This window comes from Schistocerca serialis, chromosome 3 (assembly GCF_023864345.2).
Source record: "Schistocerca serialis cubense isolate TAMUIC-IGC-003099 chromosome 3, iqSchSeri2.2, whole genome shotgun sequence".
Taxonomy (NCBI): Eukaryota; Metazoa; Arthropoda; class Insecta; order Orthoptera; family Acrididae; genus Schistocerca; species Schistocerca serialis.
Window position 1 is genome coordinate 782,884,957 of NC_064640.1, and position 25,414 is coordinate 782,910,370.

A 25,414-nucleotide genomic window follows, 5' to 3' on the forward strand; every position below is an offset into this window, starting at 1 on the left:
ATGTGGTACAGCAAACACTCGTCTGGAGCAGTGCGAGATCAACAGAACAGCATGTGTAAACATGTACACAGTGCTTCAGGAAAACCCAGGGACTGTGTTTAAACATGTCCTCAGCTCCTTGGGAGTGGCAGAGCATGACAAGTTAACTCATCGACAGTACTTAAAGGATTAATAGCAGTTTGGAAAAAGAATGGGGGTGTCATGGTTGTTTTGGATGCAAGAAAATTAAATGAAGTGGTTTTAAAGGAAAGTGAAGACCAGCTGATACTGATGAAATTTTGCAAAAATTAAATGCCTTGAAGTTTCTTATTTCCTGTGATGTAATCTGTGGTTACTGGAACATTGGTTTCGCGGAAGAATCCAGACCATGTACAGCTTTCTTGCATGAAGATAACTGTTACTAATACTGCCTGGTAGCTCTTGGACAAAATTTGTTTGTGTATCTATCATAATTATGAATGAACCACTTAATAAGTGACAGTTATGTAGAAGACACCTTGATTGCTATTCCCAATGGGCATGAACACTGTAGAGTTTTAGATGAGGTGCTTGATGGTACTTACAAAGGAGGTATGAAATTGAAACAAAGTCACAGATTCCATAGAAATAAATTTCATTTTTAGGTCATATAATTAATGAAAGAAGGATATAAACTGACCCAAGGACACTGAAGCAATTGCAGACTTCCTAAAACTCTTAAAGAGAGAGAGAGAGAGAGAGAGAGAGAGAGAGAGAGAGAACTGTCCAATTCGTTTGGATACTATAAAAAATTCGTGACTGACCAATTGTCCTTGTTTAGATAATTTGTTAAAGAAAAATGTTGTGTGGAATTGGACAACAGAGTATCATGAGGCTTTTTAAAATTTAAAGGGAGAATTAGTAAATGGCCATGGTGGTGCATCGAGTAGTCCCCTGTTTGATATGTCGGGGCAATATAACTTTGTGAATGGGGTTCCGAATTACAAGTTATGGAATACTGACCTGTCCCACCCTCACAGCATGGAGGTGGGCTCCCACTTACCACTGGATATTCCAGGCCCATTGAGTAACATGCCATAAATTACAACTGGGTACCCATTTCTATTCCTACAATTAAAGTGCCATCTGTGGTGAAATGAAAAAGCTACTTCAGACAAAATATATGTAGATTTTGCCATGGAATCTTACTTTGCAGTAAAAATTGGGGGTTTCCACAGAAGATTTCAAAGTTGCCCCCCCGTCACCCACACACGGGGTGGGGTGACATGTCAAGTATGGTATCGTTGGATACTACATTTTCTTCATTTTGTGAAATGCACAATTTTACACTTCTGAGCATTTAAAGCAAGTTTCTCATCTTTCCACCACTTTGAAACCTTATCAAGTTTTGACAATGTTTATGCAACTTCTTCCAGAGAGTACTTCATCTCAGGAAACTATGACCCACAAAGTCGAGGTTACTATTAATAATGTCTGCAAGTTTATTAACATACACATAAACAGTAAGGGTCCCAATATAATTCCTTGGGGCACACCTGACATTACTTATACATCTGATGATGACTCTTCATCTAAGATAACATACTGAATCCTCCCTACCAAAAAGTCCTCCATCCTCTCACAAATTTTACTCGATACCCCTTATGATCATGCTTTTGACAGTAAGCATAGGTGTGGTACCGAGTCAAATTCTTTTTGGAAATCGAGAAATACTGCATCTACCTGACTGTCTTGATCCAAAGCTTTCAGTATGCTGTGTGAGAAAAGTGAGAGTCGGGTTTCACACAATCAATTTTATCGAAATTCATGCTGGTTCCCACTGAGGAGGTAATCCTGTTCTAGATACCTCACTATGTTTGAGCTCAGAATGATTTTCAAGATTCTAAACAAATCAGTATCAAGGATACTGGATGGTATTCTGAGGAGTACTTCTACTATCCTTCTTATAGACAGGTGTGAAACGTGCATTTTTCCAAGAACTGGGCATGGTTTTTTGTTCAAGAGATTTACTATAGATTATAGTTAGAAGAGCAACTAACTCGGCTGCAAATTCTGTATAGAATCTGACAGGGATTCCATGAGGCCCGGAGCTTTGTTCGATTTTAACAATTTCAGCTCTCTCTCAATACCACTGACACTAATACTTATTTCATTCATCTTTTCTGTGGTATGAGAATTAAATTGGAGCAATTCTCCTGGGTTTTCCTTTGTAAAGGAACATCTGAAAACCGAGTTCAGCATTTCAGCTTTCACTATGCTGCCCTCAATTTCAGTTCGTGTCTTTTCACTATGGATTGGACACAAACTTTGGTGCCAACAACACCCTTTACATATGACCAGAGTCTCTTTGGGTTTTGTCAAATGTCACTGGACAATGACCTGTTCCCTTGCAACTTCATCTACAACATATGTAGGTGTCGCAGGCCTATTTTGTTTAACAAGTCAATACAACAGCAGCTTTGTCATACTGATGCCTGCACATATGCCTCCTGCCAGCAACCACTGCACTGTAGTTTCTTTGCACTCACTAGTTTCTGGAATTTTATATAATATTACTGAATGCCAAAGTGTGTTATCCATTACAAACACTGACAGAATGCTAAACTCGAGCAACAAATTTTTAAACCACTGCAGAAATTGTGGGTGGTCCATATCCTCATGGTAGTCACAGGTTTATCCCTGATGGAAAAACTCCAAAGTCCTTCATACACTAAACTGCTACAGCAGTCATTGGAGGCATCATGTATTGCTTTCTTGACAGCCAAATGTGTTTCATTCAGCAACTATCTATAGCCTTACACTTTGTTTTACACATATTAAGCAATACTCTCTGTTTCTTTAGAAGTTTCTTCACAGTGACTGTATACCACACAGGTTCCCTACCATTATGAACATTTCTACTGGGACGTATCTATACAGTGCATGGTCAACTATTCTTTTAAAATTGAGCCATAGTTCCTCTACATGTTCCTGTCCTGTGCTAAAAGTTCCAAGTTCCTCACTGAGATATGACAGTACTGATTTTTTATCTAATTTACTGAACATAAGTTCATAAACGCAGGACAGCTGATACTGCACATAGCAGCAGTCACCAGGCAACAAGCAGAGCCAGATTAATTGTGGCCCATGCGAGTTCTTCAAACAGTTTAGTGTGTTAAGGACTTTTGAGTTTTTCCATCAGGGATAAACCTGTGACTACCATGAGGATATGGACCACCCACAATTTCTGCAGGGGTTTAAGAATTTGTTGCTCGAGTTTAGCATTCTGTCAGTGTTTGTAATGGTTAACACACTTTGGCATTCAGTAATATTAGATAAAATTCCAGAAACTAGTGAGTGCAAAGAAACTACGGTGCAGTGGTTGCTGGCAGGAGGCATATGTGCAGGCATCAGTATGACAAAGCTGCTGTTATATTGACTTGTTAAACAAAATAGGCCTGCGACACCTACATATGTTGCAGATGAAGTTGCAAGAGAACAGGTCATATGATAATTTGGCCACTGCCTTATCACTGCCATTTCAACCCAACTGAATTGGTTTGGAGTGATTTCAAGAGTTACATCCCAAATACAACAAGTCTGTTACGTGAAGGTCTTGCTACTACAGATGTCACCTCATGGGAGAAGAAGCTTATTAGAGAAGCACAGGATATAGACAGTATTGTAAATGAGAATGAACAGTGAATCATTTCTCTTTATGATGATGATGATGATGATGATGATGATGATGATAAGTATTTGTGCTGATTCTGATGACAGTGATGATGGAAAACTGGATGGAATTGTGCCACTGACATCATGAACTGGGGACTGTTCGCATATCCAGAGCTAATTCTCTCACTCTATAAAAGGGTATGCACCTGTTCCTTTATTATTTCATTCTATGATTATGGATAGCATATTCCTTGTCATGCTTAGGTTTACATTATTATACACTGTTTCATATATGCAGCTATTACAGTAACAATTTGAAACGACTTCTCATAGACACTGACATTAAGCTTTAGGGGTTGTTTATGTCATGGTCCATATACTATCAAATGCATTTTCTCCATAGTTGTTTTCTGCACAATCAGAGACGTGTGTAGTCTGGTGTTGTCATGCTGAAGGAGAGGGTCAATAACCTCTTCGAATCTGAAACTTGATTACAGCACGCTCCTTCTCATGCACCGACAAAGTAAAGTTATACACCATAGTGTTACATGCTACAGTTTCAGAGGCTTACAAATATGTAGACATGAAGAACAAAGGTGTAAAATGTTAATAATGCTTGTCTTATTTAAAAGGCTTTAGGAATTTTCAGATAAAAAATTCAGAGGCATTACTTTCAGCATGCCCTCATTTATAGACAAGGGTTTATTGCCCAGAAGAAAGGATTTGGTGAAACAAAAGCAGTACCAGCTGAGGGTTTAATGCATACAGTTGCTCCTAATGTAACAAAACAATTTCTGTGGATTTGCTGGGGCCATTGAGCACTTTAACTGGAGGTTGTTAAGTTATTTTTGAGATTCTGGCGATCTTTTAAAAACATGTAAAACTTTACCATATAAAGAAGGCCAACATTAAAACTATTGTAAAAATATCAGAAACATTATTTTCACAATTTGGAAGTATCTAAATCACTTCTGTCAGACAATGAGCCTCAATTTATTTCTGGGAGATTTACGCAATGTATGGGTATGTACAAAATTAACCAAGTAAAAATTTCCACCAATCTTCCCCAAGGACATATGAGCAAAAAGACAATGAAAGAAATCAACAGATTGTGCAGAACACATTGTTCACAAAAAACTCTCTGCTATGGCTATTCATACACAGAGTTTTGAGACCGTAATTACCAACTTGTGAAATGAGCCTACTGGATTTGCTCCATGTGAACTATTGTCTAGGGAAAGACCTACCAACATTATTAGGGAAGAAGTTGAGTTTCCCACTTTAAGTGAAATAGTTCAAGATAAAAAGACTGGCTAAGCAAAAGAACTAATGAAGCAAAAAGGTTTGGGGAGGGGGCATGACAATAGTATGAAACCAACCAGTTTCAAAATAGGGGATTGTAAAAACAGAAAAAAAAAAATCAAGCCAGTAAATGAAGACGTATCAAAATCCTACACAAGTATCATAGTTCATTTAAGGTACTCAAGAAATGCTTATGACAACGTCTATGAACTAGCTGATGCTAAAGCTAATAAAATATTTGACTTAAAAAACTGATTTGAAACTACACACCTTGTCTGCAAAATGCCTGATATTTCACTGACCCGACACTGAAGTAGTTTGGAAAATGAATAAAGTAAATAAGTATGGGCTAGCTACACTTTAGTGTACACACTATTTGGCTAATATAGCCCTGCCCAGCTAGATGATTTCAGTTTTCCTTTCTTGAATCACTCGTCTCCAGGTAGCCTAACCATAGGTTATAAGGAGAAAGTAAACATCATCTACTAGGTTCAATCCTTATATATGTAAAACAGTCTATTTCAATTACTGAATTTTTATTTCTTAATGTACACTACAAGCATATGAGGGCATCAAAGCAAATGTCATTTGAGTACGGCATTAACAAAATTTTAAAAGAATGTTTTGTCCATATTTTTATTTAGTAACGTTGAAAAAGTTGTGTCAATTTTTTCATGTTAAATGGTTGCTAATTTCTACATCTACATGACTACTCTGCAATTCACATTTAAGTGCCTGGCAGAGGGTTCATCGAACCACAATCATACTATCTCTCTACCATTCCACTCCCGAACAGCACACGGGAAAAACGAACACCTAAACCTTTCTGTTCGAGCTCTGATTTCTCTTATTTTATTTTGATGATCATTCCTACCTATGTAGGTTGGGCTCAACAAAATATTTTCGCATTCGGAAGAGAAAGTTGGTGACTGAAATTTCGTAAATAGATCTCGCCGCGACGAAAAACGTCTTTGCTTTAATGACTTCCACCCCAACTCGCGTATCATATCTGCCACACTCTCCCCCCTATTACGTGATAATACAAAACGAGCTGCCCTTTTTTGCACCCTTTCAATGTCCTCCATCAATCCCACCTGGAAAAGATCCCACACCGCGCAGCAATATTCTAACAGAGGACGAACGAGTGTAGTGTAAGCTGTCTCTTTAGTGGACTTGTTGCATCTTCTAAGTGTCCTGCCAATGAAACGCAACCTTTGGCTCTCCTTCCCCACAATATTATCTACGTGGTCTTTCCAACTGAAGTTGTTCGTAATTTTAACACCCAGGTACTTAGTTGAATTGACAGCCTTGAGAATTGTACTATTTATTCAGTAATTGAATTCCAACGGATTTCTTTTGCAACTCATGTGGATCACCTCACACTTTTCGTTATTTAGCGTCAACTGCCACCTGCCACACCATACAGCAACCTTTTCTAAATCGCTTTGTAACTGATACTGGTCTTCGGTTGACCTTACTAGACGGTAAATTACAGCATCATCTGTGAACAACCTAAGAGAACTGCTCAGATTGTCACCCAGGTCATTTATATAGATCAGGAACAGCAGAGGTCCCAGGATGCTTCCCTTGGGAACACCTGATATCACTTCAGTTTTACTCGATGATTTGCCGTCTATTACTATTACTATTTATGATGTAATAAGCAATTAATTTAATAGCAGTAGATGGGAAATGTTTAGGAGCAATGGAACCATTTCCACCTTCATAAATATCCACATATAAATTTAAAGTAATTTGTTTAAATTAAAGTAAAACTAATGCCCGTTTGGTATAGCAATGTACCATTTCATGAAGAGATGTCACTATATTCTCTTCAGTTTACAGCAAATGATGTCATGATGAAATAAATAATGTTGCCTACAGTAATGGTTATAGTAAAGAAATATTTGTCATGAGGAAACCTTCCAGGCATACAGAGAGCAAAATGAGTTATTTAAAGTAAGACAATATCCTCATTTAAAATGCTGAAGTGAATAAAATGTTTTATCTGTTTATTATGAAAAGAAAAGACTCTGTAATTATTTTGTGGTGTGTTGCTGTAGTGTGACATATAGTAAAATGTTTTTTTTATTTTTTTTTTTTATTTATGAATAATAATTTTGTTAAGGAGGAAGACACGATTCAGCGACAATAAGAAGTAATAATGAATTGACAGTATAAAATGAAATAATAAACTGAAAGTATAATGAGGAATTTGAAGCGAAGAGATATGTGTAAATAAGGTGGTAATAAGGTAATTGTGTGAAGCAATGACAATTAAGAATCCTGTCTTCGCAGCTGTTTAATTTTGCAAATCCATTACAACAGTCAACCAGGTCATATGGGAAGGATTTAATGAGAAAATAGACATAAGCAAATAATAAAATCTATCTACGTACAAGCAAATATGTTTCTGTTACTGTTATAAAACATCAGTACGATGGAAGGAAACTTTTGAGTAATAGCTATGCATGTACCTGCCTTTTGCCTAAAGGGATCGGCAACCCTTCAGACACTGAAGCATCAAAGGTTGCCTATGAACAAGGCATTGCCTCCCAGACTGCGTCGATCACAACAAGGATGACAGATGACAGGATAAGCACCACCAGAGGCCCCCTGTGCCACGGACCTATTTCCTCCACCATGTCATGTGTGCAGAACTGGATCGGCACGAATTCCTCCACATCGCAGCTCTATAGCGCACCGCAAGCCAACTCATCAGCACTTTGCTCCACCGGAGCTCTGGGCCAATTCATGCACCAGCTCTTGGCAGCTCATCAGTCTGAGCCCAATCAGAAGCCATCGTAGCAGGACCTATGACTTTCCAGCGATATCCATACCTGTCGGCCAATTACACCGAACGCTCAACCTCTGTCTTTAGGGATTATCAGTGGCATAGGCCTCATGTTCTACTACGTTTATTCGTTGTGTGTTCCAAGAGTATGCCTGTTAGTGTCTGAGAAGTTGTATTATTTTTTATTGAAAAGGGTTTTCCTTTGTAATTAAATCTCTCTACCTGGTCATAATAAACCCTTGTTCTTGTTTACCTGTGTCTTATTATTTCTTACTGTGCATCTCCCTGTGGGAGATATAGCAATCTACATATGTTGTGGTATTGTAAGTAAGAAGTAGAATGAAATCACAACTTACCAAACAACTAATTAAATACACACTACTGCATTTGTTTTATGTTTAGAATAATATGAAGCTTAACTGATCCACAAAAAAAGAACCAGATATATTTGTTTCTATTTAAGTAAAGTCTAGTAATAATGCATCCAGATATAAGTATTGATACTCAACGAGTCTCAATACAGTATGTGTGTTATTCTAGTATGTGCGTTGTTCTAACAGGAATAAACAACAATAAAATCATAAAATTTTGAAGCAAAAAGTAAAATATTAAAAATTTCATTAAATTTTGTTTCCAGACAGTTACATAATTTCATTCCAGTGTGAGACCATTTGAATAACTGATGCAGCTCCATCCAATTATGTTAGAATACGTACTTCTGAACTGAAAAATATACGTAATATTCCGTGTATGGAAATGTTGCTAGACACAACCAAAGTTGAGAACAATGGTGATTGGAGAGTGAGTGTACTTCATGAGATGTGCACAGTGAGTTTGAAATAAGAGAGACTTTTGTTTCTCTCAACAGCTAAATGATTAATTTTAACTTTGGATTATGAGAAAACTTCTTAAAATAAAAAACAAAGCTACTAAATGAGTGAAAAATTTAAAGTTTCTGCATTTAAGGAAAAAACTGTTCCATATACTGAAAGCTTGCAGAGTTCTGAAATTCTTTTTTATTACTATATGATTTTTTATTTCAAAAATTTATATTTGTTGTAACTCAAAATCAATGGCCAGTGAAAGTTCCAGTAGTACATGTGTTCGCAACATTTCAAGGTCAAAATGATTTAATTTTGCTCAATTTTCGAAATGTTTATAAAAATGACGTGCAACTATTTCTCTGGCAGCTATTTCATTTCTCAGTACCTGTCTGTATAATTCAATTTTGAGGGATTGTGGAGTGGGAGGAGGAGACAACAATGACATAACATAGCAAGCTGGAACCACCCCAGCTCCTATGATTACACTACTGTTATTAATTAATTTTTTCCTGCTCTTACTTTTCAATTTTCATTTAGTTGTCTTTGCAGTACATACATAGTGCTTGCCTCAATCTTACAAATCATTAATCTGACTGTGCTTCTTGTAGGTTTATTATTCAGATTATAGTTTTCAATACACAGATCCAAACAGCACATTTAGTGCTGTTGGAAACTATGTTGATTAAAAGTAGTTGATACATGAAATTATTACTACTGCTTGTAATAATAGATATGGACTGAGCTACTAGTAGTGTTGGAATGGAAATATCGACAGCACTCATTACGCTGAGTTCACAGTGGCTATAACAATGGTAATCAGACGCGGATAGAATGTGCTTGGAGATAGTGCTACAATGTGGTTCTTGCTATTAAAAATATGTTGAATGCATGTGAATGAACTAGATCTGTCTCAAAAACAACGTGATAAGTATCAGTACTGTACACTCTATCTTAAGTTACTGGAATTACCAGACAAATTTTACGAATATATGAGATGAAGGGAGAAACATCCTGTTACTCGAGATGATTTGTAGTGACCTTGAAAAGCAAGTACAAACACACTGTTTTGCTGAATTTGTGCAAACATACATCAATTAAAATACAATGACTGTCAAGCAGCATACATGTGAAAGACACACAAAGTCTCGAATAAGATATTCTGAACACCTAAAGCACTGAAAAGTGGAAAAACATACACCATGTTTGCAAACCATTTCATGTAACAGGCTCATCACCCAACTGGGAAAAAAATGCCATTAAGCAGGAATAATAATTTGTAGACAGCTGATATCCACCTACCACAACCTAAAAAAGATCCACTACAGTAACTTTAAACTGAAGATACACTGTTCTTCTCACTTGAACAAAATCATCATCATCATCTTTTTGAGGTTATAATTTACACCTAAAATTTGCAATGAAGATATCTGCCTACTTGCGGTTTCCAATAACCCTGCAGTTTCAGTCTATAGATTTCAAACTATATCCCAATGATGACAATTTTTCATCCTCATGATACCACGAACTCCATCTGTGACTAAACTTATCAGTTTCCTGAAGTCCATGTTTCGTGTTGTGTCAGCCAATATGGCTGAAGAAAACAAACTGGTTTGAATTTCACTGAGTTTAGTCTGAAGTCTGTACGTTTAGGCAATGAGGTTGGCTACACTATGACCATGCATGTAGTGGTGTTTCGATTTGAAAAGATTGGCCATCCTCAGCCACTGTTGACCGCAGCCTTAGAAAGACTGGCATACTGACTGTACGGTTAACGTGTTTCAATTTTCCTGAAAGTAATTATCTTAAAAGATAATTATTATTAAAGTTCATTCACACCAAATTTCTACTGCACATTTAGTCATTCTAGTTGTTAAATTCCAGCTTCTACTACTCTACTTTTGTTGCCCTGATTTTCGTGGACTGAGTAACATCCCTCATCATTTAGAATTAGCTGAAGTTAACATAAATGATGATAAGTCTAAATATGGCTGAGTTTAGACACAAAAAATAGTTCTGCAACCTTTTTTACATTACTAACTGATTACTTAGTAAACCAAATTATTACACTAGCACACAGCTCCGTCAAATTTTAAAAATCTAACTTAGCAGTTTTTCAAATCATTATGTAGTTTCCAAAATATTAAAATGTTCTTACACCAGTCTTTATAAGGCCTTTCCCACCATAAAAATCTTCCGTCCATGTATCAATCTCACACACTAACATCTCTGTTAAAGTCTGCACTCTGAAATCTTAGCGGTAGAATCTACGTGACAAGTTTGTATAACATTGTATTTATCCAAATGCAAGCTGATCATTTTAGTGATCTACATCTACATGACTACTCTGCAATTCACATTTAAGTGCTTGGCAGAGGGTTCATCGAACCACAATCATACTATCTCTCCACCATTCCACTCCCGAACAGCGCGCGGGAAAAACTAACACCTAAACCTTTCTGTTCGAGCTCTGATTTCTCTTATTTTATTTTGATGATCATTCCTACCTATGTAGGTTGGGCTCAACAAAATATTTTCGCATTCGGAAGAGAAAGTTGGTGACTGAAATTTCGTAAATAGATCTCGCCGCGACGAAAAACGTCTTTGCTTTAATGACTTCCATCCCAACTTGCGTATCATATCTGCCACACTCTCTACCCTATTACGTGATAATACAAAACGAGCTGCCCTCTTTTGCACCCTTTCAATGTCCTCCATCAATCCCACCTGGTAAGGATCCCACACCGCGCAGCAATATTCTAACAGAGGACGAACGAGTGTAGTGTAAGCTGTCTCTTTAGTGGACTTGTTGCATCTTCTAAGTGTCCTGCCAATGAAACGCAACCTTTGGTTCGCCTTCCCCACAATATTATCTATGTGGTCTTTCCAACTGAAGTTGTTCGTGATTTTTCACCCAGATACTTAGTTGAATTGACAGCCTTGAGAATTGTACTATTTATCGAGTAATCTAATTCCAACGGATTCCTTTTGGAACTCATGTGGATCACCTCACACTTTTCGTTATTTAGCGTCAACTGCCACCTGCCACATCATATAGCAATCTTTTCTAAATCGCTTTGCAACTGATACTGGTCTTCGGATGACCTTACTAGACGGTAAATTACAGCATCATCTGCGAACAACCTAAGAGAACTGCTCAGATTGTCACCCAGGTCATTTATATAGATCAAGAACAGCAGAGATCCCAGGACGCTTCCCTGGGGAACACCTGATATCACTTCAGTTTTACTCGATGATTTGCCGTCTATTACTATGAACTGCGACCTTCCTGACAGGAAATCACGAATCCAGCAGCACAACTGAGACGATACCCCATAGGCCCGCAGCTTGATTAGAAGTCGCTTGTGAGGAACGGTGTCAAAAGCTTTCCGGAAATCCAGAAATACGGAATCAACCTGAGATCCCCTGTCGATAGCGGCCATTACTTCGTGCAAATAAAGAGCTAGCTGCATTGCACAAGAACGATGTTTTCTGAAACCATGCTGATTAGGTATCAATAGATCGTTCCCTTCGAGGTGATTCATAATGTTTGAATACAGTATACGTTCCAAAACCCTACTGCAAACCGACGTCAATAATATAGGTCTGTAGTTCAATGGATTACTCCTACTACCCTTCTTAAACACTGGTGTGACCTGCGCAATTTTCCAATCTGTAGGTACAGATCTATCGGTGAGCGAGCAGTTGTATACGATTGCTAAGTATGGAGCTATTGTAACAGCGTAATCTGAAAGGAACCTAATCGGTATACAATCTGGACCTGAAGACTTGCCCGTATCAAGCGATTTGAGTTGCCCCTAAGGTATCTACTTCTAAGAAACTCATGCTAGCAGCTATTCGTGTTTCAAATTCTGGAATATTCCATTCGTCTTCCCTGGTGAAGGAATTTCGGAAAACTGCGTTCAATAACTCCGCTTTAGCGGCACAGTCGTCGGTAACAGTACCATCGGCACTGCGCAGCGAAGGTATTGACTGCGTCTTGCCGCTTGTGTACTTTACATACGACCAGAATTTCTTCGGATTTTCTACCAAATTTCGAGACAGTGTTTCTTTGTGGAACCTATTAAAGCCATCTCGCATTGAAGTCCGTGCCAAATTTCGTGCATCTGTAAATTTTAGCCAATCTTCGGGATTTCGCGTTCTTCTGAACTTCACATGCTTTTTCCGTTGCCTCTGCAACAGCGTTTGGACCTGTTTTGTGTACCATGGGGGATCAGTTCCATCTCTTACCAATTTATGAGGTATGAATCTCTCAATAGCTGTTGCTACTATATCTTTGAATTTGAGCGACATCTCGTCTACATTTGCATAGTTAGTTCAGAAGGAATGGAGATTGTCTCTTAGGAAGGCTTCTAGTGACACTTTATCAACTTTTTTAAATAAAATTATTTTGCATTTGTTTCTGGTGGATTTGGAAGAAACGGTATTGAGCCTAGCTACAACAACCTTGTGATCACTAATCCCTGTATCAGTCATGATGCTCTCTATTAGCTCTGGATTGTTTGTAGCTAAGAGGTCAAGTGTGTTTTCGCAACCATTTACAATTCGCGTGGGTTCGTGGACTAACTGCTCGAAATAATTTTCGGAGAAAGCATTTAGGACAATCTCTGAACATGTTTTCTGCCTACCACCAGTTTTGAACAAGTATTTTTGCCAACATATTGAGGGAAGGTTGAAGTCCCCACCAACTATAACTGTATGAGTGGGGTATTTATTTGTTACGAGACTCAAATTTTCTCTGAACTGTTCAGCAACTATATCATCGGAGTCTGGAGGTCGGTAGAAGGAGCCAATTATTAACTTAGTTCCGCTGTTAAGTATAACCTCCACCCATACCAATTCGCACCGAGTATCTACTTTGACTTCACTACAAGATAAACCACTACTGACAGACACAAACACACCACCAGCAATTCTGCGTAATCTATCTTTCCTGAACACCATCTGAGACTTCGTAAAAATTTCTGCAGAACTTATTTCAGGCTTTAGCCAGCTTTCTGTACCTGTAACGATTTCAGCTTCTGTGCTTTCTATTAGGGCTTGTAGCTCAGGGCAGCTGAGTGTAGTGAACTCCTGACCTATTCAGCGGAACCCGAAACCACACCACCCTATGGCCCAAGTCAAGGAATCTGCAGCCAACATGGTCGCAAAACCGTCTGAGCCTCTGATTCAGACCCTCCACCCGGCTCTGCACCAAAGGTCCGCAGTCGGTTCTGTAAACGATGCTGCAGATGGTGAGCTCTGCCTTCATCTCGTAAGCAAGACCGGCAGCCTTCACCAAATCAGACAGCCGCTGGAATCCAGAGAAAATTTCCTCAGATCCAAAGCGACACACATCATTAGTGCCGACATGTGCCACCACCTTCAGCTGGCTGCACCCTGTGCTCTTCATGGCATCCGGAAGGACCCTTTCCACATCAGGAATGACTCCACCCGGAATGCACACGGATTGCAGACTGGATTTCTTCCCCTCCTTAGCCGCCATATCCTTAAGGGGGCCCATTACACGCCTAACATTGGAGCTCCCAACTACCAATAAGCCCACCCTCTGCAATTGCCCAGACCTTGAAGGATGAGAATGAACCTCTGAAACAGGGAGGGCAGCTGCATCTGGCTCAGCCAGAGACAGTGCCTGAAACCTGTTTGTCAGACGCACCGGGGAGGCTTTCTGATCAGCCTCCGGGGACGTCTTTCGCTGCCTGCCACGCCTTGGAACGACCTCCCAATTAACCACAGGTGAGAGCTCAGCCCCACTGCGAGCAGCAACCGGGGCTGCACAGGCAACTGCATTGAATGCCGCCACAATGCCTTACAGGAGATGTCGTCGCCGTTCTAAACAGACAGTTTATAAAACCATCGAGAACATCGAGTTCGCCACAACAGCTGGAGACAAGAAGAACCGCATTCCAGTTAAGAGTGTTGCTGCTACTGCACTTGTCGACGGACCTTGTGTTTTCTGTGGTTGTAGACAATTTTAGTATTGACATTAACGATACTTTTGATCATGGTAATGGTTGGCTCACTGTTGCCATTGGATGTGGAGGTACTGGAGTTCTTAACGTACCTGGACTTGAAAGTTTCGTTGATAGAGACATTATTGCCTATCGTACCTACCATACGGCAGAACTTGCTAATAAAGACTTTGGTAAATCTGCTTATATGTCGCCTTCTGCACTGTCTTTATATACTCGTAATAAGAGAAAAACATGATTTTTGTGGTCCGAAAATTCAAATGGTTCAAATGGCTCTAAGCACTGTGGGATTTAACATCTGAGGTAATCAGTCCCCTAGATGCAGAACTACTTAAACCTAACTTACCTAAGGACAGCACACACATCCATGCCCAAGGCAGGATTCGAACCTGCGACCACAGCAGCAGCGCGGTTCCAGACTGAAGCGCCTAGAACTGCTCGGCCACCGCGGCCGGCTCCAAAAATTCATCTGTGGTTTAGATTTAGAGGCAAAGCCTAAGAACATTCTGAAAAATGCCATTAGAAGCCCCCATAAATAACTTTCTTTTGCACAGAAGTGATTGTCCTAGTGTTTTGAGTATTGAATGTTGATTTTCTTTTATCATGGGGGAAATTCATATTTAATATTGCTCATCTTTGAATTTAGCAATTTTTCAAATATCCATACGAATAAAAATAAATCTCTTTACATACAGACCAGCAATATGGACATTTTTAAGAAAATTGCAGACTTAGCACGCATGGTATGTGAATTTTTACAGTTCAACAGCTCCACCTCCATTTGAGAGTTGTTGGCACATGTGCACCTAATATTTGTGACGTAACAACAAATACCAACTGTCTTCAGGTCTATGGTTCAAGTATGTAGTGCGGCGAGACTCATCTGTGACATCTGTGCTCACAGCTCATCTGCATTTAGTTCCTAATTACGGCCACCTGTATTTTAGATGGCCATGCTCTTCACCAAATTATTTCCTTTAAAACAAGTGTGATATTCTGTCGAGCCAAAATGTAGCTTTCTTGGATGTAAACACTGTATCTCATTGAAAGGAAAAAAATGCTTCAGATGACATTGAAGTGATATAGAAAGACTGACGTACAACTCGAACATGTGTTGAGGTGTCATCTGTCCACACCTTCGTGGCCCCAGCAGCCCTACTTCTGCTCGGAAAATTTCTATAGATACCGTCTATTCTCACTGCTGTTGGTGTTTGTGTTGTAACAGTTATTTTAAGTGTCAGAAAGACAATTTTAATTCCATGCAAATTATTACAATTTAGTACCACTCCCTGGAAAACCCTGAGACGTGAGGCCACTTTATACTTTAAGTGATGAGCCATTTTTTCTCCCCCGCCAAGTCTCATTTCTGGGATGGTTTGCATTCAAGGTCGGCTTCAATTTGGGTAAATACTGTAATTACATGTCCGTAGCCTGTATTTGCACACTCAGTGTATGTTGTGCCTTGCTAATACACATATCAACAAAAGTTTTGCATCACCTTGGTTCCGAGAGTTCCAGAAACTCTACAGAAAATTGGAATAGAGATCAACATAAACATAATTTCTGCCATTTTTATTGCTCACGAAAACCACACATTGCATGCTGTGCCACCATACAGCAAGACCTTCAGAGATGGTGGTCCAGATTGCTGTACACATTGGTACCTTTAATACCCAGTAGCATGTCCTCTTGTATTGATGCATGCCTGTATTCATCGTGGAATACAATCCACAAGTTCATCAAGGCACTGTTGGTCCGGATTGTCCCACTTTTCAACAGCCATTCAGCGTAGATCCCTCAGAGTGGTTGGTGGGTCACATTGTCTGTAAACATCCCTTTTCAATCTATCCCAGGCATGCGATAGGGTTCATGTCTGGAGAACATGCTGGTCACTCTAGTCGAGTGACGTCGTTATCCTGATGGAAGTCATTCATAAGATGTGCACGATGGAGGCGTGAATTGTCATCCATAAAGACAAATGCCTCACCAATATGCTGCCAATATGGTTGCACTATCGGTCAGAGAATGGAATTCACATATTGTAGCCGTTACGGCACCTTCCATGACCATCAGCGGCGTACATTGGCCCCACATAATGCCACCCCAAACAGCAGGGAACCTCCACCTTGCTCCACTCGTTGGACAGTGTGTCTAAGGCATTCAGCTTGACTGGGTTGCCTCCAAACACGTCTCCAACAATTGTGTGGTTGAACGCATATGCGACACTCATCAGTGAAAAGAAAGTGATGCCAATCCTCAGCGGTCCTTTCGGCATGTTGTTGGGCCCATCTGTACCGCACTGCATGGTGTCGTGGTTGTAAAGATTTCCCTCACCATGGATATCGGGAGTGAAGTTGCGCATCATGCAGCCTATTGCACACAGTATGCATCATAACACGACGTCCTATGGCTGCATGAAAAGCATTATTCAACATGGTGGCATTGCTGTCAGGGTTCCTCCGAGCCATAATCCGTAAGTAGTGGTCATCTACTGCAGTAGTAGCCCTTGGGTAGCCTGAGCGATGCATTTCATCGACAGTTCCTGTCTCTCTCTGTATCCTCCATCTCCAAACAACATGGCTCTGGTTCACTCCGAGATGCCTGGACACATCCCTTGTTGGGAGCCCTTCCTGGCACAAAGTAACAATAGGGAGATGATTGAACCGCGGTATTGACCATCTAGGCATGGTTGAACTACAGACAACACAAGCTGTGTACCTCCTTCCTGGTGGAATGAATGGAACTGATTGGCTATCGGACCCCCTCCGACTAACAGGTGCTGCTCATGCATGGTTGTTTAAATCTTTGGGTTGGTTTAGTGACATCTCTGAACAGTCAAAGGCACTGTGTCTGTGACACAATATCCACAGTCAATGTCTATCTTCAGGAGTTCTGGGAACTGGGGTGATGCAAAACTTTTTTGGTGTGTGTGTGTGTGTGTGTGTGTGTGTGTGTGTGTGTGTGTGTTGAATTAATGACTGGTATTAACTTCTAAGACTTCTTCTCTCGAGTTAATGTATGAATAATTTTGACTAGTTGTAGATGGTGTCAAAGTGATTCTTCATGTATTTGTGTTGCGTATCAAGAGAAATTACCTAAGTAACTGAAGCCACTGTAATAATGTTATGGTTGTGTCAAACTCAATGTCATAAGGGTAAGTATTACAGTTAAGAAGCCTGCCTATGAAAATCATTGTTTGCGAGAACTGGATCCGGTCATTGCATTGTATATATTGCCAATAAATGTCGGAAAAGCCACATTAATTAAAATGTTGTATAGTGTACATTATGGGAATATTTCCCATAACACCAATTTTACAGCAATTCAGTGTACATTCTTCAATGGCACATTGAGGATGTAATAATGTTTTGGCAGGAAAATCACCTCTCACATTGAAGGGTACTGCGTGGCTAGAGTAGATAGGCGATGATGACAAATCAATGTTGATGCATACCGCTGTAGCCACCAGAAAGATCGCGGGAGGCGCACATTGGCACGGCGCGTCACGGACGGTAGTTGCTGCAAGTAGAGTCCCGTCCACCAGAGGGCACACGAGAATTCGGACGCGACCTCTGCCGGCATAACAACAACAACAACAACAACAACAACAACAACTCCGGCAGCACGGGCCGGGCCCAGTCAGTTCACATCGGGCAGGTCTAGCAGACAGTTCCCGGTCTACACTAGTCAAAGTGCGACGGAAACGTGAATCGTGTTACTACACAATTGGTGACGAGTAGGGTCGTTCTTTCACGTGTTGCGTCGTTGTTCCAGTTTCGCAGCTTCTCCACGGCATGGGGGATTTGGTGCGGGTTTTGGTTGCGCAGCAGACGGAGCTCATGGCCACCATGAAACAAGTGCTTCCGGCATTGCTCTCCATGCCGTCTGCTCCGGCGCAGTTCCCTCCTCCATTTCCCCCGTATGACGAGACAGCGGAGGATTGGGACGCATATGAACATCGCCTTCGGCAGCATTTCCAGGCGTTTGATGTTGCCGATGCGGAGGTATGTCGTGCTCTCTTCTTGTCTTGGATATGTCCCTCGCTGTATCACGTTTTGCGGCAGCTAGCGCCATTGCCGGAACCCTCGTCCTTGTCTTTTGACGCATTGTGTTCCTTGCTGTCTTCATATTATCACCGCCGCACGCATGTTGTGGCGGCTAGGGTCGAGTTCTATCAATGCAAGAAACAGCCCCATCAGTCTTACCGGGCGTGGGCAGCTACACTGCACGGTCTTTGTCGCAAGTGTCATTTTGTCACGGAGCAGTCGTGAGAGTCGTATGCCCACGTTATGGTACGCGACGTCATTGTTCGTTCGGCCCCTGATAGGGAGGTCCGGCAACGGGCCCTGCAGTTAGAAGACCCTTCCCTCGAGGAAGTCCTGTCCATTGCTCAATAGTATGAAGTCTCTCACGCAGCAAGTCAACAGCTGGAAGCGTGGTGCGACGTCGCGGAGGTTCAGGGCGGCGCGTCCGCGTCCATTGTGTCTGGGGTCGACGACGTGCGAGCGGTACAGTCCGGCCGTTACGACCGCTCCTGCACGGCGCGTAAACAAAATTCCGGCTGGCGGCCCCTGTTGCCGTCCTGTTCGTCGTGCTATATACATCATTATCGGTCAGAGTGCCCCCAGCGTTGGGCCGTTTGTCGCAAATGTAATAAAAAAGGTCACATTGCTAAAGTTTGCCGCTCAGCCTCAAAAGAATCGAAGGAAGCAGGTACAGCGGACATGGATGTTGACATTCAGGAAGTTTCATCGGGCCAGGCTCCCGACACATCGGCACGCAAACTCTTTATCGAGGTGTCGGTTCGGTCGCGGCGGTTACAACTGCAAGTAGATACGGGCGCGGCAGTCTTGTTGTTGAATGCACGAACTTATTCCGACCTTGGATCGCCCCCATTGGCGCCAGTTTACCGGCGTCTACGCGGTTATGGTAAACAGTTCATTCCCCTGTTGGGTCAATTCACTACCGACGTGACTTACAAATCAGTCACTCGGCCTATTACTTTTATTGTTGTCAGTGATGCGAGCTCCGCTAACCTTTTTGGCCTGGATGCCTTTCAAGCTTTCGGTTTTTCTATCGCAGACACCATACAGTTGGTCTCCGAAGACGTTCCCTATCAATCATTGGAATCTTTGATCTCAGACTTTCCAGATATTTTTGAGGAGGGCCTGGGGCGTGTTTCCGATTTTGAAGTTCACTTAACGTTGAAGGCGTCAGCTCGAGCTCGCCCGCGTTTTTTACGCGTGAGGCAGATCCCCTTGGCTCTCCGCCCTCCAGTAAAGGAAGAGCTAGACCGGCTGACAGCCCTAGGGGTCGTTCTTCCCATTTCTTCCAGTGAGTGGGCTTCGCCCCTCGTTATTGTACGGAAGCCCTCGGGAAAATTACGTCTTTGTGGCGATTTCAAGGCCACCATTAATTCACAATTGGTGGTGGACACCTATCCTTTGCCTCGTGCTGATGAATTGTTCTCCGCTGTGGCGGGAGGCCAATATTTTTCGAAAACGATCTGTTGGAGGCTTATCATCAGATACCACTTGATGAGGACTCCAAACGGCTGGCGGTCGTCAACACTCCGTTTGGCCTTTACCAATACCAGCGGTTGGCCTTTGGAATATCCAGTGCCCCGGCGATATTCCAGCGTTATCTTGAGCATGTCACGTCGACAATCCCTCATTGTATTAATTACCTGGATGACATAATTGTCACAGGCCGCAGCACGAAGGAACACTTGCACAACCTTCGCACCCTCTTTCTCAAATTCAGGTCTGTGGGCTTGCGTTGCAACCTGCATAAGTTAACCTTCTTCCAACCGTCCATTGAGTATGTGGGCTACACCATATCTCGGCACGGCATCCAGCCACTAGGAAGTTTGGTCCAAGGTATCGTCAACCTTCCTCGGCCCGCTTCGCTGAAAGAGTTACAAGCTTTTTTAGGCAAGATAGCCTATTACCACCGGTTCATTCCCAGGGCTTCCACTATAGCCCACCCCCTGTACTGCCTTCTGCACAAGGGTGTTCCTTTTGATTGGTCGCCTGCATGCGAGCGAGCGTTCACCTCATTGAAGGGCCTCCTCACGTCAGCCCCTTGTTTGGCTACTTTTGATCCCCATAAGCCGTTGGTCCTGGCTACAGACGCTTCGCAGTATGGGGTGGGGGCGGTCCTGGCCCATCGCAACGCAGATGGTTCCGAGCAACCACTGGCGTTTGCGTCTAAAACGCTTAGTCCCGCGCAGGCCCATTACTCCCAGGTGGAAAAGGAGGCTTTGGCCATTGTTTACGCTGTTACCAAGTTTCATCTTTCTTGTATGGCACGAAGTTTCAGTTAATCACTGACCATAAGCCGTTAATATCGTTATTTGGCCCCGCCTCTCAGATTCTGGATAGGGCGGCCCACAGACTACAGTGCTGGGCCTTGTTCCTCTCCAAGTACCATTATAACATTCATTTTCGCCCTACAGGACAGCATGCCAACGCCGACGCTCTTTCCCGTCTTCCGTTCGATCCTACGTTCGATCGAGAGGAGATTGTGTGCTTTCATTTGGATGTGGCGTCCCACCAAGCGGTTGATGGCATCCCGATCACTAGTTCTCGCGTCGCCAGGGAAACGGCGGCTGACCCGGTTCTCCGGCAAGTAGTTCGCCTCATTCAGCAGGGGTGGTCTTCCCGCCCTCCGGGCCGGGCCTCGGACCCTCTTCGTAATTACTTTCTTCTACGAGACCGCCTCTCGGTCTTGGAAGGAGTTCTCCTTCTGACTACCGATGATACAGCTCCTCGCGTGGTTGTTCCTGCAGGTTTACGAAGGAAGGTCCTCACGTTATTACATGCGGGGCACTGGGGTGTTTCCCGTACTGAAACCTTGGCTCGCAGACATGTGTACTGGCCCGGTATTGACAGAGAAATTGAGCACTTTGTGGCCGCCTGTTCCCAGTGTGCGAGCCAACAAGCATCTCCCAGGGCAGCGTTCTCTTCATGGCCGCCGGCAACCCAAGCATGGGAACGTGTTCACATCGATTTTGCGGGCCCGTTCCTCAATGGCTTTTGGCTCATTGTCATTGATGCTTATTCCCGATTCCCATATGTGGTTCGCTGCTCCTCAACCACTTCAGAAGTTGCAATCCAGGCACTAGCAAAAATCTTTTCTGTGGAAGGTCTGCCAATCACCCTGGTCTCGGACAATGGACCGCAGTTTATTTCGCAGACCTTCCAGGATTTTTGTAGGCGCTTCGGTATTCGGCACGTTTGCTCTCCCCCCTTCCATCCACAATCGAATGGGGAAGCTGAGCACATGGTGCGCACATTTCAGATGCAGATGAAAAAGTATGTGCACGAATTTCCTGCGGAGGAAGCACTGACGTTTTTCTTGACGGCATACCGGACCACACCAATGGGAGAACGCAGCCCCGCAGAGCTCCTCCATGGGCGTCAACCTAGTACTCTGCTGCACCTCCTCTGGCCTGGTCCTCGCCAGTCTTCACAAAACGGAATGCCTGGCTTTCCACTGGGTATGTCACTCTGGGCCAGTGGGTTTGGTCGCAATCCACGTTGGATACCGGCGGTGGTCCTGTGCCGACATGGCCGCCGGCTCTATACCTTGCAGGCGGGGGACCGGGTGGTACGTCGTCACCAAAATCAGCTACGTCCCCGTTCGGGCACCCACCCTCCGACCTCTCAGACACCGGCTTCCCCATTGCCGGCACCTGTGTTGGTTTCACAGGGGACGTTACCTCCTCTCCCCGCTGTGACTCTGCCGCACTGCGATGGTTCTCAGCCTTGGCAGCCTCCAGTAACTCCAGCACCGGCATCACCATCGTTCGAGATGCCACAGCGAGAGCCGGCCCCCCTGGTAGGCCCGGTTTCTCAGGAGGCTGGTTCACCTGGGGTCGTCCCTTCCCCTTCGTCCCCGCCACTGGGTCTTGCCCCTCCCGATGTGGAACAGGATCTGGCGTTCGACAGTTTGTCGCCCGTTCTGTCCCGGGCTCCGGTTGTGAGACGACGGGGGCCTCTTCGTGTGGGTCACTTCCAGCCGTATTCGAAGGTTCCGGCTCGAGGGTTGGCAGATCCCCTCAACTCCGGCCATCCAATGGATGTGGAGGTCATCGCTCCGGCCCGACGCTCCACCTTCCGACGCAGTGGATCATAGTGGCTGCACCCCTCGAAGGAGGAGGAGTGCTGTAGCCACCAGAAAGATCGCGGGAGGCGCACATTGGCACGGCGCGTCACGGACGGTAGTTGCTGCAAGTAGAGTCCCGTCCACCAGAGGGCACGCAAGAATTCGGACGCGACCTCTGCCGGCATAACAACACCAACAACAACAACAACAACAACAACAACTCCGGCAGCACGGGCCGGGCCCAGTCAGTTCACATCGGGCAGGTCTAGCAGACAGTTCCCGGTCTACACTAGTTGAAGTGCGACGGAAACGTGAATCGTGTTACTACACATACGTACAATCATAGTGGTACAAGAAGCAGAGCAATGTCGAAGAGTGGCTCAGGGTAGCTCTGTAGTGATTAGACTTGTCAATTAACGAGTGAGCTGGCAACTCCAGCTATGTTTGGCTAGCATTGAGTTGATGATAGCAGTGTCAATAACATCTTTCTTCTTTGTAACTAATTGCGTAGGGTAGTACTTTCCACCTGTCATGCAAGTTTGGAGGTACGAGCATTTGTCAGGTAGTTATTTGAGCAAAACAAATTACTACCTAACCTAATTACCAAATACTTTGAGTCTTGTTTAATGTAAGTGCCACAACAATTACAACTGCAACCAAAACACCATCACAGTTCACATTTCTTGAAAATAATGAAATACCTGGTTTCTTTTCCCACGACCAGGGACTCCAAAATGTCTACTGGATGCACGCGTCTGGAAAGTAGGTGGACGGCCATTGAGTGAGTTCATATGATATCCCTGCATGTTGTTCCCCTGTCGGTATGCTTTTGGGCCACCCACAGAAGTGACCTAAATTAGTGTACATCAAGAACAGTTTCTATAATTAAGAAGCATCCTTGAATATTTTTCAGGTGAACTTATAGTACTCCAAATACACACAAATACAATATAAAGCAAGTTAATATTCCTTTTAATCAAAGTTTCCATACGCTTTCCTAAGCAAATTCATAGCTATCACTAAACTCTTAAGAATTTCCTTACTGTAGATCTATGAAACAATGCACCAGTTGTTTATGTAACTGTACACTCAACTGTATTTATGAAATATTAAACTTAAAAGGGTTAGAAAACTCCATGCTTTTATCACTCTCAGCATTAGGTAACACTTTTGAAAGTTATGGCAAATAAAAGTATTTCACTCCAAAAATGTGGTTTAACTTACTAATTAGGTGTTATTTTTAATAATTGTTTTCACATAACAGAAACTATAAGTAAAAAAGTTATATATCTCTATATTTAGAAAAAGTGGTGAGGGAAAAGGGAGAGGAGGTGGGTGGAGATGGATGGTGGTGAGGGTATACAGAAGTGCTCCTACAACAGAGAAGTTTTGGAAACCAGAAGTTCAATATTTTTTTATGCTTCATAAATTCCGTTAGCATACAAATGACTGAACAAACCATAGTTTTCCCTCCTCAGTCTGTTACACCTTGTAATAAAAATATACTATTCAGCACAAATATCGTATACAAACGGACCAATTATTGAAAATTTCATTACCTGTGGCGGAACAACACGGCCACCGCTTGGCCTGTGGGGTGTAAAGGAACCAGTTGCTTGTGGAACACCACGTGTCCCATAATTAGGTCCCCAGCTGCCTACCACCACTCCTGCTATCTCCAATTGACCACCTCTACTAGGCACTGTACGGCGGAAAAGCCCACGTGGTGCATAAACACGCTCAGGAACATTTATTGCATTCATTGCTCGAACTGGTGGTGGTATAACTCCAGGTGGGGATGCTATGTTAGGTGGTAGACGAACCCTCATACCTTTTATGAAGTTTAATGTAATTATTACCAACAACAGTTATGCAATTAAGCAAAGAAATTATGCTACCATCATAATAATATTGTTACATGACTGTAAAATTATATTGTCACATCTCTATTACACACCTGATAGTTGTGTCTGCACAGATGCTATGCAATAGTCTATATCAAGGCCTTCTAATATTGCTTGGCGCATACGTTCTACTTTCAAAACATATTCATATCGATGTTCACATAAATCGAGAAGGCTTTTAGCTGTAGAAGTTCTCGCAAGTTTGTGATGAAAGAGTTTTCCATCAAAAAATAACCATGGGCAACACATCAACCAAGGTATTGGTGCTCCACAAGCATCGTTAGCCAACAGCGCTGTTTCGACCCCCTGCATGAAAAGTGCTGCCAGTTGGACTCCTCTACTTGTAACCATCGGCAACTGTTTTCAGAAACAGAAAGAGAAAATTGAAATATAAGAGACTTAAAACTACAAGATTAAGCTTTCTTAATGAAAAGAGAACTTTTTAATCCACCACGAATTCAAGGAACGGCTTATACACAATGGTTATGAAGACACAACTATGTATCTTGCTAGTAGCTGCTAAATTGCAGTGGGTCTACACTAGAGATATCTTTTATTGTAAGTGTACTGAGCATCACACTATTATGATTAAAAAGAAACCTATGCTGTTACACTATGAGCTAATGAATATGTGCCTAAGTTTTCATTAGTGTGAATACTGTTAACAATAAAACAATACCTGTAGTTCCTGCAGTTGGTGTGCATTCATAAGAGCAGGTGAAAATGCTTGTGCAATGAAGACATCCAATTCAATTTTATGCAACAAAATTTTTTCTGGGTGAGACATAATAAATCTGGAAAGAAGAAATATGCACTGTTAGGAAAATATTTATATAAAGAACATATAGCTCAAATAAA

At 42.4% G+C, this 25,414-nt stretch overlaps 1 protein-coding gene across 1 annotated transcript in view; it reads right to left on the reverse strand.

Moving 5' to 3' along the window:
• Positions 1–2,441: 2,441 nt before the first annotated feature.
• LOC126471227 (constitutive coactivator of PPAR-gamma-like protein 1 homolog) overlaps positions 2,442–25,414 on the reverse strand; it is a 211,639-nt gene continuing 188,666 nt past the window's right edge. Inside the window, exons 15-19 of the mRNA XM_050099350.1 lie at positions 25,236–25,350; positions 24,610–24,913; positions 24,212–24,483; positions 23,354–23,503; positions 2,442–2,513 (exon numbers count right to left, since the gene is read on the reverse strand). Coding sequence (XP_049955307.1) covers positions 2,442–2,513; positions 23,354–23,503; positions 24,212–24,483; positions 24,610–24,913; positions 25,236–25,350 — 913 coding nt within the window. The remainder of the gene's footprint in view (positions 2,514–23,353; positions 23,504–24,211; positions 24,484–24,609; positions 24,914–25,235; positions 25,351–25,414) is intronic.